The 17,717-nt window shown below is 38.9% G+C and overlaps 1 protein-coding gene across 1 annotated transcript in view; it reads right to left on the reverse strand.

Moving 5' to 3' along the window:
* DZANK1 (double zinc ribbon and ankyrin repeat domains 1) overlaps positions 1 to 12,675 on the reverse strand; it is a 132,609-nt gene extending 119,934 nt beyond the window's left edge. The window contains exons 1-2 of the mRNA XM_036751307.1: positions 12,567 to 12,675; positions 3,904 to 4,057 (exon numbers count right to left, since the gene is read on the reverse strand). Of these exons, the coding sequence (XP_036607202.1) occupies positions 3,904 to 4,057; positions 12,567 to 12,675 (263 nt within the window). The remainder of the gene's footprint in view (positions 1 to 3,903; positions 4,058 to 12,566) is intronic.
* Positions 12,676 to 17,717: the final 5,042 nt, after the last annotated feature.

The following is a 17,717-nucleotide window of genomic DNA, read 5'->3' on the forward strand; positions in this document are numbered from 1 at the left end:
TGCTTAACTATTTGTCTTTATAATTCAATTGGGAGGAGAGAAGGAGCACAAAATGACTGCTGTATAAGAAATAAAAGACATCAATAAAGATTTAAAATCAGTAAGTAGACATCACCCAAATAGCCTGACTGATATAACATAGTGAACTTTGTAATTAAGTGAAATGGGAAAAATCTGCCCAATTAAGAGTCAAAACTACCTGGGATGAATTGATATTACCGAGTGAGAGGGTGGTTTAGTTCATGGAAAATAATCTATAAATCCTAGCTGATCTACTTGAAGTGCTAAAGTATTTAGTATTTTGTATTCTACTTTTGAAATTCTCAAGTATCAGCTATCTTGAAAGATCATCATCTCATTAAACAATTCCCCAAAAATATATATATTGAAGGTAGACCAGCAGTGGGAGTATGAAAGGCACTTTTCATGTCTATAGTCTCTAGGGATCCAAACAGGTAATTGTGCAACATGGTGCTTGAAACCTAGATGGTGACAAAACTGTCCTGTAGGATACAATGATATATCACCGCCACATCACTAAATCAGCCACTCAGTTGACTCTTCTTTCGGAAAACATAATACTGAAGTTTCTAAGTTCAATAAAGTGAGGCTTTATGTGAAAATACAAGAAAGTTATTGGTAGGAAGGGGAAGAAAAGATAACAACGAAATAACTAATATCAAGTGTAATTGAGGTTGGCACATGCCAAGACCAACCATAATGGAGTCATACACGTGGAAGATTGAGGAGCTGCCTCCAGGAGGCTGAAGTCATAGAGCATGTGTGGATAATCTGTACTGGCCACATGGCTAGGAGCAGTCTTTCTCCATTAGCTGAATAGCCACAACTCTCTCCGTCTTTAAAATGGTCTGACTCAGCGTGTGCTTGTGGCTTTTGCTGAATGTCTGAGGAAGGAGGCGAACTGGAAAGATCTTAAGACCTCCTTCTCTCCCACTGAAGCCTTATGGCCCTGAAAAACAGGTCTGGGTCTTTGGCCTTTTTCACAGTTTCTTTTCTGAGCTGGCTTGGGAGCATAAGCCACAGGGATCCAGGAGTTCATGAATCCAGGCCAGGTATTGCAGCCAGTCCAGCAGCAAACACTCTGAGAAACCAGGGGGACAGCAACTTCATCCTGGCAGAAGCAGGCACTGCCAGCCTTGAACTTGATCTTGGTGAGACCAAGGCTGTGTAGAAACTTAGCTAAATATGAGCCTGTTGTTGTTTGGTCATTTTTCAAGTCATGTCCTACTCTTCATGTCTTCCTGACTCCTGGCCCAGCACTTTATCCACTTTGCCACTTAGCTACTTCAATCGTAAGCCTAATTAACTCTAAACTACGCTAGGTGGAGGGGGATCATGTCCCCAAGGAACTAAAGAGAAATGTTTGTACATTTGTTTTTAATATATCTTTGAAGTAAATATCCCATTCTGTAATCTGATGGCAAATAGTTAAATGGAACCGGGGTGCCAGTCACTGGGCCCTTAAAAATTAGGAGAACACAGCCAATGGTAAGCTTGAGCCAATGACAGAGAAGAGAGACCCCTTAACCCTTTCAGGGTACCTGAAGAACCCTAAGAGGGGCTAAAAGTAATAGATCTGGCTTTGAGAGAGTGGGGCCAGAGTCAACTATATTACACAAATCATCCAACACCCAGCAGACTGTAAGCTCCTTGAGGGCGGAGATTTTTTTTTCTTTTTATGCTTATGCTTTATACATAGTAGACACTTAATAAGTGTTAAATTAATTCAACGGACATATGTTGAATATGGTAGCATGTACTGTAATAAGTCCAAGAAACAAAAATAAATCCTGGGGTAAAAAATAAAAGGGTTTCTGATGTAGTAAACTGAAGCCTGAAACATAAAGAAATTAACCATAATAATATACCATTTCCATGGGAAAAAAAATTTATCAGGCCTGTCATAATATAATAATGGCCATCTCCTCCCTACCAGCCTTCAAGCTTCTAAGATCCTGTGCTCCAGCTTCCACCTCTAATCAGTACTTTAAGCTCCATCTAGAGATACTAGGCCACTGATTGGTGAGTATTTAGCATTTCTAGGTCAGATCTAGATCTATCATGCTCTTTCTCAGCCATTATAATGGCATGATGTGCCATAAATACCCTTCTTGCCCAGCCCTTGAGAGCCCTTGAGGCTCTGAGATACTGATAGGGACCGAATTTGTGATTTCACTGATGTAGAGAAGAGCTGTCAAACACGTGGTCCACAGGCCATATGTGGCCCACAACAACCCTGGGTGCAGCCTAAACTATGTTAAAATGGAAATGGAAATAAGCAGAACCAAGAGAACACTGTACACAGTAACAAACCACATTGTGTGATGACTTTGATAGATTTAGCTCTTCTCAGCAATGCAAGGATCTAAGACAACTCCAAAAGACTCACAATGGAAAGTGCTATCCACATCCAGAGAAAGAACTTTGAAGTCTGAATGCAGATGGAAGCATACTATTTGCTCTCCTTTTCTTTCCTTGTTTTGTTTTGTTTCTTCTTTTTCGTGTTTTCTCCCATTGGCTCTAATTCTTCTTTACATCATGACTAATGTGAAAATATGTTTAATATGAATGTATATGTAGAGCCTATATCAGATTGCATGCCCTCTTGGGAAGGGAGGGGGAGAAAATTTGAAACTCAAAATCTTATGGAAGTGGATGTTGAAAACTGAATATAAATGAGTTAATTTTTAAAAAAGAAAATGTAACTGGGAAATATTTAACAAAATAAATAAAAATGCAATAAAGGATAGATAATATTACATTTTAAAACTAAGTCAATATGTTGCCCATAGGCATCGTGCACACGATGGTTTGGTGGTCATTCCTTTTTGAATTTGACCCCACTGGTATAGAGAACTTCCTCAACCAATTAAGGCTGGAACCTTCTCTGCAACTTATACTCTTAGTGAGGTGCTTGGAGTAGTGAGAGGTTAAATGACTTGCCCAAGTTAACTATGTATAAGACAGGGGCAGGGTTTGAAGTCAAGTCTTTCTGGCTTTGACACTGTCTCTAGAGTTCTCGAAACTGGAATCAAATCAACACTACTATTCCTGCAAAGGAAATGTCAATTAATTACCCTAATACCTGTGATTTCCTTGTCAAAAGACTCCTCCTCAGTCACCCCTCTCCATCGGAGATGTCTTCCTTTATTAGAACATAACCTCTTAGAGGTCAGCAACTGTTTTGCTTGTGTATATTTATATCCACAGCATTTAGCACAGTGACTTATACATAGTAAGCACCTAATCAATGTTTATTTAGTCACACTAATTTTTAATTTATTTTTTATTTTTAGCTTACAACACTCAGTTCCACAAGTTTTTGAGTTCCAAAATTTCCCCCCTTCCTCTCCTTCCACCTCCCTCTGCAAGATGGCATGTCATCTGATATAGGTTCTATATATACCTTCACATTAAACTTATTTTCACAATAGTGAAGTTGTAAAGAAGAATTACAACCAATGGAATGAACCATGAGAAACAAAAAACAAAACCAAAAAGAGAGAGAGAGAGAGAAAGCAAATAGTTTGCTTCAATCTGCATTCAGACTCTGTGATTCTTTCTCTGGATGTGGATAGCTTTTTCCATCATGAGTCTTTTGGAGCTGTCTTAGAACCTTGTATTGCTGAGAGGAGCCAAGTCTATCAAAGTTAGTTATCATAGGTACCGTGTATCTGTAATTGTGTATAATGTTCTCCTGGTTCTACTCCCCTCACTCAGCATCAGATCATGAAAGCCTTTCCAGTTTATTATGAAGTCCATCTGCTCCTCATTTCTTATAGCACAATAGCATTCCATTACATTCATATACCACAACTTGTTTAGCCATTCTCCAATTGATGGAGTCACATTAATTTTTGAAGAAATATAGTGCTAACTTACTTTGAGACTGCCATAGCTTTAACTTGTATTTTTCCATCAGGAAGAGTGATTGGTCCCGTATACTTAAAAGTGCTATTTTCACCATATCCTTTTTTCTTTAATAACTCAGGTTTGCTGCCATCCAAGGTGTAATATATGTTGACACCCGTGGTATCTAGAAGTCATAAATAAAACAAATGTCATAAATAACACAAGAACCAGAAAAAATAATCCATAAAGAGTAGTAAATTATGATTTGTTTTTTTTTACTTATTTGTTATGAAGGTTATGGAAAACTTTGGGGGCAGCTAGGTGGCAAAATAGAGAGTTCCGGACATGGAGTCAGGAAGACTCCTCTTCCTGATTTCAAACCTGGCCTCAGACACTCACTAGTTATGAGACCCTGGGCAAGTCACTTAACCCCAATTGCCTACCCCCCTCCCAAAAAAAAGAAAGAAAAGGAAACCCCAAATGGGGTCATGATGAGTTGGACATGACTGAAATGACTGAACAACAACAACAATAGGGAAATGTTTTGCATGATTTGACATATATAAAAGATATCATATTGCTTGTCTTTCGCAACAGGTGAAGGAGGGACTGAAGAAAGAGAGAGAGAATTTGGAACTCAAAATTTTTAAAAAGTGAATGCTAGAAAATAAATATAAAAAACCCCACGAAGCTAAAATTCAAGCTCAAGTCAAGAGCTGCTTGCTGCCAGTTAGTATGCTGATGGATTCACAAAAATTGGCTCAAGTAGTCATCCTCACCCTGAGGATCAATACTGAGATCACTCTCCTACTTTCAAAGTCTTCTTTGTATTTGAGGGAGAGGGAGACCTGGATATCATCAACCTTCACCAAGTACCTATTCAGAAGGAAGGTACAAAGAACAACAAAAGATGGGTCCAGCCATAATTTCTAACAATTATGATTGTCAAAAAACATCAATGGTGCATCAAGACCCTTGGAAGCACTATGTTTGTGATCACAAAACTAGGCCAGGAGGGTGAGAGGATTATTATATTCTTGGAAAGGTGGCCTCTAAACTCCTTTTTCCTAATGAGCCAACAGTGCTTCTTTTATTCCTTCCCTCCGTAGATAATTTAAATGCAATTAATTGGTAATATACTCCAGAGTTTAGATAGCTCTGGTGCCTCTCAGAACTCACCCATTTGTCTTTTCTCTACTGTACCCCATTATGTGAGTCTACAGGAGATCAATGACCCCCCCATTTTTACTGCTAACATTTATATGAATATTTCAGCTCTCCCTTGAAAAACTTCAGTGTTGGTCTCTGAAGCCCCCACGCTGGGGCTTAAATGGCGAGTTTATTAGAATGCATGGCTATTAGACTTTAAAGATATATAGAAATGGGTAATAAAATTTCTCTCTAAACAAGCTGGTAGAAAAAAATCTCTTTTAGTAAATGACTAGACTACAGGATTCCTAAACTTATTGGGTAAATGAAAATTGCCTTTTAAAGCATATGATAATGAACCAAGTTGTTTAAAAACACACCCATACAAAAGAATGCTTCTACTCGCTATAGCTGCAAAATATGATCTGTTTTTCTTTTATTTTTATAGTATGATCTTGAATATTAAGGTAATGTGTCAACTCAGAATGTATTGTAGAATATGGTGTAAGGGGTCAGTATGAGCCTAATTTCTTCCAGTGCCTCAAGGGAGTCAGAGAGAGGAGGTTCTCAAGGAGGTCAGTCAGAGACAACATGGAAAAACTATATGCAAATGAACTATACACAGGATAACTGGAGATAATCAATAGAAAAGAATACAATGGCATTAAAGGGGATCAGGAATAAAAATGAGATTTTAGCTGAGACTTGAAGGATGCCAGGGAAGCCAGGAGGTAGAGATGAGGAGGAAGACTATTTCAGGCAGAGGATGTCAATGAAAAAGCCCATAATCTGGTAAGAAGACTGAAAATATGTGCTCTCTTACTGCCTCCTCTCATGTTTGCTACTTGTGTAACCTTGGGCAAGTCATCTAACTTTCTAGGCCTCAGTTTCTTTATCTGTAAAGTAAGGGGGTTGGACTATACGGCTTCTAACATCCTAACTCTATTTCTATGATTCCAGGATCTTGGGTATCAACTCTCCGCTAGCTAATTGTGTCTGTTATTTCTAATACAAAAGTCATTCTCTTTGGCAGAGAGAACAGAATTGAGCTGCTCTTCCTTCTCTCTTTTATCAGTCATCATCATCCCATCTACCCCAAGAAAAGGTCCTATCTGTTCTTTGATCTTCCCTTTTCTCCCAATAGAGCTTTTAAAGACCATTTTATTTGCTCTTGACTTCACACTCCAGCCTCAACTCATTCTCAGCTTGAGCTCTCTGGATATTACTGCTCAATCTACATGTATTTATAAAGCTCACTGTGGTAGGTGCTGGTAACACAAGCACAAAAAATGAAACAAATAATCCCTACTAGCAAGCATCTCACTTTTTTTTTTATCAGGCAAACAAGTACACAGGTAAGTATAAAGTAAATGAATACAAATATATACAAAGTATACACACACAACGGATAAGAAAGGCACTAGCAACTGAAGTGAATCAGGAAAGGCTTCATCTAGAAGATGGTACCTGAGCTACATCTTAAAGAACAAGAAGGATTCTGTGAGGCAGAAGTAAGGAGAAAGTGCATTCCAGGCATTGTAGACAGCCAGGACAAAGGTGAGATGGGAGATGAAGTCTTGCTCACGAGGAATAGAGAGAAGTTCACTATGGCTGGTTGTGGAGGGAGTAGTGTCCAATGAGGCCAGAAATATAGGCTGGGGCCAGGTTTTATAGGGCTTTAGAAGTTAAACAGCAGAGTTTAGATTTGATCCTAAAAGCAATAGGAAGCCACTGGAGTTGACTGAGGAGGAAGTCACATGGTGAGACCTGTGTTTAAGGAAAATTACTTTGACAGCAGTGTGGAGTATAGGAGAGACTTGAGGCAAAGAAACCAATTAGAAGACTGTTGCAATAGTCTAGGCAAGAGGAGACAAAAATCTAAACCAAGGTGATAGCTGTAATGAGTGGAGAGAAAGTGTCAGATGGAGAAGATGTTATGAAGGTAGAAAAGTCAAGCTTTGGCAAGTGATTGGAAATGTGGAATAAGGGAAAGTGAGGCATCTCAGATAATGCTGATGCAATGAACCTGGGAAACTGGAAGGATGTTGATGCCTTTTACAGAAACAGGGAAGTTTAAAACAGAGGAGGGCTTTGGAGGAAAGAAAATTACTTCAGTTTTTGACATGTTGAGTTTGACTTACCTCCAAGATATGCCGTTTAAAGCATCCAATAGACAATTGGTGATGTGGGACTGAAGCTCAGGGAAAAGACTGGATATGGATAGATAGATCCAGAAGTCAAGGGAATAAAGATGATAGTTGAACTCACGGGAGCTAATGAGGTTATCAACAGGGAATGTACTGAAGAAAAAGAGAAAATGGCCTAGAACCTTGTGGAACATCTGCAGAGTTTGGGGGATGTGATATGGATGATGAGCCAGAAAAGAAGATTAGGTCACACCAGTAGGAGGTGAACCAGGAAAGGGTAGTACCATGAAAACTCAGAGAGGAGAGAACGTGTAGTGGAAGGTGGCCTACAGTGTCAAATGCAGCAGATAGGTTCAGAAAGTTGAGGACTGAGAAAAGACCGTTAGATTTGGTAATTAGGAGCTCATTGGTAACTTTGGAGAGAACATGTACACAACAAATACTGGATGGTCCATTGGTCCTCCTATTCTCCCCCTATAGCAGAGATAGCTTCTGTCTCACTTTCTTCCTCCAATTCAACATATGGCAAAAAACTCTTCCTTACCTGGCTTCCAATGAGTGTTTGAGAAGGGACTCCACTTCCCTACACCACCAAAAATGATCAACTGTAAACATGGCAGTGAAAGGGTAGGTGTTGATGTAGATAGTCTCAGCCTAGGTTTTGGGCCTCTAGCTTCCTTTTCTTCTTTGCTTTCCTTCCATTAGCATAGGTGATAAATCAGCAAAGGAGAGGGGGAGTTGACCAGTGTCCAAAGAAGCCTTGTGATTGTAAGAGGTCTAACTGTCAGAGCTGATGGGCAGCAGAATGAGTGACCTGCCACTATACTCTGCACGGAGGAGGAACATGAATAGGAGGAGGAGCCAAGCTCTGGCCTGGCTCAGAAGAAGACACAGACCTTGAGGGAGATAATACAGAATTAATGTGAAACATAACAAGGCTTATTTAATGCTTCTGACAACTGCTTTCCATTTCTGGTCATTTTTGATTGTTTTAAGTATCACCCTCCCAGGAAAGCATAACAGTATTATAAGTAACTGCTTCTTGTTGACATTTTTGTCAATGCAAGCATCTGGGTCTTATGTGTGTTAAGTATTTATTGTGAGCAGAAGAAATAAATAATTGTCCTATACTTGATCAACACTATCCAGATTTATTATCCCTTTGTCCCTTTTGGGGAGACTCTAGACATAAGCTAAACCTAAGCTTTAAGTAACTTGTCATTGGACTCTGGAGTGGAGGCATAAAAAGGCCAATAGTTAGAGAAAGAATGTAACCCCTTTCTTTAAAAGCCCGGCATCTTTAGGACTTAATCCAAGTATTTTGCATATATGAAATCAGAGCTAGCTGTCCTTTAACAGAGAGGGAGAGGGCAAGCACACCAGCCCTAATGGATCCACTAGCAGTTTTTCTGGTTATGTTTAAAAGCTGAATTCATTGTTTGATTGGGCTGGGGATTATCACTCACCAAGACTGGCAGTGTGTGCCAATGTTCCATCAAAGAAAAGTAAATAAGAAGCTGACAAAACTTTCTTTACATTGAAGACGAAACATTCAAATGTAAGGGGTGGGGAAGAGGAGAATGATTTGGGGGGATTAAAATCTCTTGAAAATAAATGCAAAAAACTTCTTTAAACATACACGCACATAGACATACACACATCATGTATCAGAACAACAATATTGTAAAGACAAATAACTTCGAAAGGCTTAAGGAACTTTTATCAACACAATGACATAACACAATTCCAAAGGACTCATGATACCAAAATATTACCCAAAAAGGTGAAGGATGCAGAGTGCAGATTATTTTTTTTTGGACATGGCTAATGTTGGAATTTGTTTTGTTTGACTATACGTGTTTGTAACAGGTTTTTTTTTTACTTTCTTCTACTGAGTGTGAAGGAACATGTAGGAGGGAGAGAATTAAAGCTGAAAATAAAAAATCATTTGTGAAGGTATTCATTACTTTTCAAATTAGTCAGCAAGAAACCATTTAAACAGTAACATTTTTTAAAAAAGAAATTGATTCTTATGTGCCCCTGTTCTATGTCCTATAGTCACTGCTTTAACTCCATGAATAGAAAAATTAAGAAATGAAAGACACATTAAGAATCTTCAATTTCTGTAATATTTATTATTTTGTATATTTTGTATGATCTACATGTATTTAATATATTTTAATTTAGTGATAAAATAGCTGTTATGGCTTATTGAAGAATTTCATATGTGTATGCATTAGGCAGCTAGGTGAAGACACAGGAGATATAGCTCTGAGCCTGGAGTCAGGAAGACCTGAATTTACTATTCTTTGAGTCAACAATTATCAGTTCCATTTAATTGTACCATTATCTAGCCCAGATCTCAGTTTTTTTCCACAAGAATAGCATGACTTGACAAATACTTTCCTAAAATCTAGTTAAACTGTAATACAGCATTGCCTTTATCTACCAGTTTAATAATCCAGTCAAAAAAAGGAAATAAAGTTAATCTAATATGGCCTCTTCTTGATGAAGCCATCCTAGCTCTTCGTGACCACAGCATCCTTTTATATATATATATATATATATTTACCAAGATAAATATATAAAAGCCAGACAAACCTACCTACACAAAATTAAAACCAACTCTGGTAGATTTCAGTGTAATAAATTGTCAATAACTTGAATATTTGCCCTTCTGCCTCTTCCCCCTGCCCAAGGAAGATCTTCTGAACTTCCAAGTCTTTAAGATAGGCAACTTAGCCACTGACCGCCAAGTCAAGGAACATGACTTGCTCTTTTCCTATAATCGGTGGAACTGCTTCCTTTTCTAGATTTTCTATAATTTCTTTAATAACATTTTCTAAAAATTCGCCAGAAAGACAAAGTGTCAAAATAAGGGAAGTGATTGATACTCCTGCTATATACTCTGTTCAAGTCAGACCATGTGTGGAGTATTTTGGATAGCTCTGACAAAGACATTAACAAGCTTTGGCTCACAACAGAACACCCGAGATGGTGAGGAGAAAGGAACTAGTTTATAGAACTAGTAGAATAAATTGGGGATGTTTAGCCTAATGAAAAGAGAAGTTCATGGGAATATGGTAATTATCTTCAAGTATTTGAAGGTCTGTCACTTGGAAGAGCTATTAGACTTGTTCTTCTTAGTTCCAGAGGTCAGAACTAGGAGCAATATGCAAAGATTACAGATACCATATAAAAATGTCATCTTCATGTAAGAAAAACAATGTCCTAACAATTAGCAGTATCTAAAAGTGAAATGGGCTGCCTCAGGAAACAGTGGGTTTAGGGATGATGGTAGTGGTCTCTTCTAACTCTGAGATTCTGTGCTTCTCTCTGATGAAGAAGTGGCCCTTCTCTCCAAAGATAATCCCTCTACTTATATCCTTGATCCCATCTTTTTAAGCAGACTGCCTATGTGATTATTCCTTCTCTCTCTTATCTTCAATATCTTCCTATCTATTGATTCTCACAAACATGTCCACATCCTTTAAAAGTTTTCTTCTTTTGACTCTACTACTCCTTCAAATATTATCTTTTTTCCTCCTTTTCACAAACTACTAGAAAAAAGGTTGCCATACTTATTGCCTCTACTATTTTTTCTATTCTCTTAACCTTCATTCCCATGTCAATAACTACCTATTGGACCTCTCCAACTGGATGTCTCTTAGGCATCTCAAACTCTACATGTCCAAAATAGAACTCATTTTCCTTCCTTTCAACCAAACCTTTTTCTTAATTTCCCTATTTCTATCAAAGGCACTGCCAAGTCAACCAAGTTTCCAACCATAGCTATCAAATACTAATTGAAATTACCCCAATATTAAATTCTACACTAAGTTTATCAATTCTACTTTTACAACTTCTGTGTCATCTATCCCCTTCTCTCCATTCATAAAGTCACTATCCTAGTTAAGTTTTTCCACCTCTGAGCAGGACTACTGCAATAGCTCCTAAGTGGTCTCTTTGCCTCAGAGTTCTACTGAACTTCCACACCACCATCAAAATAATTTTCCTGAAGCATAAGTCTGACTAGCTCATTCTCCTCCTCAACAAGCTCCAGTGGCTCCTCTCTATTGCTGCTGGGATAAAATACCCACTCCTCTGCTTAACTTTTAAAGGTTATCACAATCTGGCTAAAACTTGCCTTTCTAGGCTTATTACAGTCAAACTATTCTACTTGCTGTTCCTCACACAGAACAACCCAACTCCCACCTTCCTGCCTTTGCACTGGATGTCCCCCATGGGTAGAATGCTTTCCTGGCTCACCTCTACTTCTTAGAGATGCATTCAAGTGCCACCTCCTATATCAGGACCTTCCCAATGCCATCATTAGTCTACACTTACTTTGTATAAGTTTTGCATTTACATATAAGTAGTATTTCCCCAAATAGATTACAAGCTCTTTGAGATCAAGTGCTGTTTCATTTTTATCTTTTCATCTCTAGCATCTACTACTGCACATGACATATAGTAGTGTGGGAAAATTTTATTGCATTTTTTGAACTTAGCCTTGTGTGGCTGAGAAACTAAACCTTTGCTGAGAGACTAGACTTGGTTAATGCTTAACTCAGGACCTAGGTTGTACTGACTGGAAACCCCCTCAGATCCAAAGACTGAGGCAAGGAATGTGAGTAGTCTTCTGTTACACATCTGAAGCAACCCATGTGTATTATTTGGAAACTGCCTCTGTGTTGCCCAGTGTTACTATTTCTTTCCTCCTTTGTTTGGATCGCTCATTATGAGTAACCTACAAATGGGGGGCAGGGGAGATGGGCCACCCCATTTTTTGGCTCTCTCCTCTGCTGGACAACTTAATAAATTTATTTCCAAATTATTTCAGTTTGGAGCTTTGTTCTCAGCCTAACAGTAGGTACTTAATAAATGCTTATTGATTGGCCAGTTTCCTCATCTGCAAAATGAAGCTGCGGGTTATATGCTAGTCCCTCCAAGGGCCCCTTCAGATCTAAACCCTAGAATCCTATGAAATACAAAAGTCTAAAATCATCAGGGCAGACTGCATAAATGTACATAATTTATAAGGCTCAATCTTTTCCCTTTCCAAATGGTAACATCCATTTGTTTTTATATTTATGTAAACAGAAAACCAATCTTTTCTACAACATAAAAAAATCACATGTTTCATTACGCAGTTAGACTTTGTCTATCAGTCATTTAGAAGTATCCCCCCAAGGAGCTATGTATATTTTCTTTATTCTTATAAAAAATGTTGGTTTTCCCACTGAAATGATTAACTCCCTGGTAAAGTTTGAGGGGGCTCTAGGAACTTTTTATAAAGGCATATAAAAAAAGCAAATTTGAAAAGAAATACTGTAAGCCAAGTAAGCACTGTATTATGTATTATCAGCAATGATTTAAGTCATTCTTAATTCTTACCTGATTTCATTTCTACAAGCGTATTGGTATCTATTTCATGTTTGTTTTTTCCTGGACAAGGGACCCTTAATGGGATAATCTGAGGAACACAAACTGAACCAGCAGTCATTTTCTCTGTTACAGCCTAAAGAAAAAAAGACACATATCTGAAAATAATACACAATGTATGCTCTCCTAACAATTTTACTCAGTTATTAGATCATAATTGCTAATAAGAAGCAACTCTTTCTAAATTATACAGAAAATCATAGAGAAGGCTGTTTCTTCAAAAAACAACAACAACAACAACAAAACTTTGGTGCAGTCCAGTGATTTCAGCACTGTGCCTGGCACATAGTAGGCACTTAATAAATGTTTATTGACTGATTTCATTGGTATAGGGAATGGAACTCCTGATGAGAAAACTCCCTCTACCATGCAGATCCAATCATTCTGAAATTTGTAATACTAGAAAATTGCCTGAGGCACTGAGAGGTTAAATGACTTGTTAATTATCACATTATAGCCAATACATCTCTGAGACAGCTTCTCTACTAAACTTAGCTAGGCTGCCTATATTTTCTCCAAATATGGCTTACTTACACACACACACACACACACACACACACACACACACACATACACACAAGAGGTTTCTGCCAGTCCAACAATCCAGACGACCAAAAAAATCTGTGTCACACTGTCCAGAGCTTCCTAGAAGGAGTTAGCTCACTGAAGGAAGCTCTTTTTGTCTCCTTGATACCAGAGCCATGAGTTTCATCTTACTCTTCCTGCCTTTCAACAGTTGAACAGGACATTTAGAATCTTTTCTCCTAAATAAGTAATGGGGGACAAACAAGCATTCACCTCTACCATATGAAAGGTATTGAGTATAAATGTAAATAATGTTTAAATCTCTTTAGTTAAATGCCAGAAACAGGCCCACTTTCTAAGAGCTACTTTGCAATTAACTAAAAGTATAAGCTTCTTCCTTATTTTTTTTGCAATCATAGCCAAGTTAACCTTAGAGAACTAATCTCTATCTCAGTTTACCTTTCCAATTTTATTACACTTGACTCCTCTTCTATCACTCCACAGTCCAGCCCAAAAGGTCCACTTGCTATTCTTTGCACAAAAAATTTCATCGCCTGTTTCCACACTTTTGCACAGATATGCCCCCATGCCAGGAATGTTACCTCTATCTCTTGGAATCCCTAGTTTCCTTCAAAGCTCATTTCAAGTACAACCTCCTAGAAGAGGCATTTTCTTATTCCCCTAGGTGTTAACACCTCTTTCCCACCAACTATTTTATATATATAGTGTTGTAGGCAGTTAGGTGGAACAGTGCCCCAGACCTGGAGTCAGGATAAACCTAAATTCATATCCAGTCTTAGATGCTTACTAGCTATATGACCCTGGACAAATCACTTAACTATGTATTTAAACTTCTTCATCTGTAAAATGGAGATAAAATTTGTTGTGAGGATCAAATGAGCTAATATTTATAAATCATTTTACAAACTTTAAAACTATATGTAAATGCTAACTATTATTATATTAAAATGTATATATATTGATTCTTTCAATAGAAGGGGTCCTTTAGGGAAGGGGTTGTTTCATTTTGTGTGTGTTTATCTATCCCTATATCCCTAGAGCCTAGCACAGAGCCTGGCACATAATAATCACTTAATAAATGTGTGTTGTCTGATTAGTATTATGCCAACAGAAATATACTACAGAGTGTGGGTTTGGGGGTTAAGAGATGGGTGGATTTCTTCCACTAATATTTTTATACATATAAAATTTAGTTAAAATCGACATATTGAGATAGAGTGGGAAAGCGATGGTAGATCAAAGCTGTCTGTCTGGAAAAGTGAGAGAGCATTTTTCACTGCCTTGGCCAGTGTTAAAAGTGCTAGCATTAGAGGTACTGATTGCATTTCATTGTACAGTATTGATATTTTCCTTCTTCTGAGGCAGCTGGGTGGGCCAATGGATAAACCTGAGTTTGAATCATGCCTAGCTATGTGACTCTGGGAAGGTCACTTAAAATCTTTCAGCCTGTTTCCCCATCCGTTAAATGGAGATAATAATTGTAGCTACCTTACAGGATTGTTATGAAGATCAAAGGAGATAACACCTATAAAGCACTTCGCCACCTTAAGGCATCACGAAAGTGCTATCATTGTTATTATAATCCTCCTCCATCTTCTTAGTCCCTCTCTCCTCCGCTCTAGCTGACAGTTCACCAATATTTAGCCCATAGTTTCTGTTCCCTATTGTTAGGTCTGGTGGGCAACAAAATGTTGATTTAACCTTATTAAATCTATAAAGGAATCCTATGCATTAGTAGAGGGATATTCTTCACCAGAAGTTCCTATACCAATAAACTCATAAATCTGGTCCTTCCTACCATGTAAAAAATTAAAGGAATCTAGTATGATCTTAACATATATGTGGAAGACATTATTGGAGGTATTGAGTACACATTTAAGTATACATTTCAGTCTCTTCACCAAATCCTTTTCTGTAATGACCAACCAAAAAACAGAGACCTCTTGGTCAGTTGTATGATTCAAGATGTGGTTTGCTGTGGAAAATCTTCCAATATGTGTCTTTTTCCTTCAAGGACTGAATCATACCTTATTTCATACTAAAACTACAAGCCTGGAGCAAGACATATTCTTACTTCTAGTCCAAAGGTTCTTAACCTTTTTGCATGTCATGGATCCCTTTGGCAGTCTAGTGAAGCTTGTGGACCCCTTCTCAGAATATTATTGTTGTCTACAGTCATAATCGAAGAAAACAATACATTTCAGTTAGAGGTTAGTAAAAACAAAGACGTAATTTATTTTCCCACCCAAATTCACAGACTCCATGAAATCTATTTGTGGATCCTTGGAGGGAGCCTTGGAGGGGTTCCTAGATCCCAGGTTAAGAACCTCTGTTCTAGAAGCACGTTGGAAGAAACTCACAGTGCTTGCACCTTCAGTCTTTGCTTTTTTATCAGACACCTGGCTGGGTGTAAAATATCATTCAACTAACCTCATTATGATATGTATATATACACATATAAGCATATGCACTTGCCACAATATATGTATATATGGATATACACCTTGCTATGAAATGTATCTATACAGATATGCTATCTATATGTATATATTTATCTGTGATACATATATATACACTCACTATGTATGTGTATGTATATATGTATACACTAATTATGATATATATGTAGATATGCTCACTGTATGTGCGCATATGTGTATATATCTATACATATACAGCAGCTGTGATACATGTGCATGCACATGTCCAGATACAAACATATACACATGTGTATATGTATGTGTACACACATATACATATACATAGGGCAGATAGATGGTGCAGCAGATAGAGTGCCAGACCTGCTGTCAGAAAGACTCATCTTCCTGAGATCAAATCTGTCCTCAGACGCTTACTAGCTGTTTGACCCTGGGCAAGCCATTTAACCCTGTTGGCTTGTTTCCTCATCTGTTAAATGAGGCAGAGAAGGAAATGGCAAATCACTCCAATATCTTTACCAAGAAAACCCCAAATGGGGTCATGAAGTCATATACAATGGAAAACAACTGAACAACAACAACAACAACACACACACACACACACACACACACACACACACACATACACTGACCTGTAATGAACACCCTAGCTCATAGTAGTGGATGATGACCAAGTCTGGTTTTCCCAAAAATGAATCAGAAGGAGCAGCCCTTACATCTGGGCTCCAAAACTCCACAAAGATGTATTAGTGTTGCTGGATGTGCCTTTGCCTTCTCCAGTGTACCTCTAGGCAGACACCATATTTAATAGTCAGGGAATAGGTGTTAGTGGTGCGATGGACAGAGCATTGGGCCTGGAGTCAGGAAGACCTGAGTTCAAATCCAGCCTCAGACACTTACTAGCTGGGTGACCCTGGGCAAGCCACTTGACCCCTATTTACCTCAGTTTCTCATTTGTAAAATGGGGACACACTGAAGAAGGAAATGGCAAACCACTCCAGAATCTTTGCCAAGAAAACACCACAGACAAAGTCCATGGGGTCACAGTAAAGTCAGACATAACTGAACACCTGAACAACAACAAAATACAGTTGCTATGTGTGTGCATATATATGTGTGTAAATATACCTATATGCTAGTTATATGTGCGTGTATATATAAATATATCCTTCTGTTATGCGTGCATATATAGTAGCTTGCTGTATTAGCTGTGATTTTGTGGGGAAATTGTTCCCCATAATTTTATATATACATATATACACACACACACACACACATCTGTGTATGTCCATATATGTACACCTAGGTGTATACATATACATCCATACGTATACATACATATACACACATATATAAAGCTTCCTGCGTTAGCAGTGATTTTTGTGGGAAAACTGCTCTCCACCATTATAGATCCATAAACACATGTATGTATATCTTTATATGGCTACATAAATATGTGGGAGGGCGGGGGTGAAAACTGTTCCCCACAATTATACGTGCGTATAAGCTTTCTGCAACAGCAGTGATGTTGTGGGGAAACCCTCGAGAGCCAGGGCAACCACAGGAATTCGGAAAAAAAACGGCTAAGAGCGCTCCCCCGAAGCCGGCTCGCTCTGAGGCCGGACAGACGCCTTAGGACAGCGCCCCGAGCAGCGGCTCTCTCAGTGGCAGCGGAGCCCCGGCGGCTGGCCCTCCCTCTCTCCCACGCCAGGTTAGCGGTAGCAGCCATCCCGGGGCCGTCCGCGCAGGTGCTAGGCAATGTGCCCTTGGGACGCAGAGAAGGCCCGGGGAGCCGTCGGGAAGGACCCGGGGAAGAAACCCGAAGCTGGCGGGCAAAGCTCGGCTATGACATCCCCAAGGTCATCCCCAAACGGCAGGTTTTCCCACCAGGTGAGGGTGTCACCCCATTCATCTAGAGTAGAAGCTTCCTGGGCTTTCCCATCCTGCTGCCCGCCCCTGGGGTGTCCCGTGTCCACCTAGACTGACCCCAGCCTTCAGTCGCTCCTCACCGGGTGGATCCTGAGGACTCCAGTTACCAGAGACGCTTCAGCACCAGCCAAAATCGAGAGGGAGACTATTTTGATTGGTTTAAATCCCGCTTCCTAGCAACTGGCTCCGC

The sequence above is a fragment of the Trichosurus vulpecula genome, chromosome 3 (assembly GCF_011100635.1).
Source record: "Trichosurus vulpecula isolate mTriVul1 chromosome 3, mTriVul1.pri, whole genome shotgun sequence".
NCBI lineage: Eukaryota > Metazoa > Chordata > Mammalia > Diprotodontia > Phalangeridae > Trichosurus > Trichosurus vulpecula.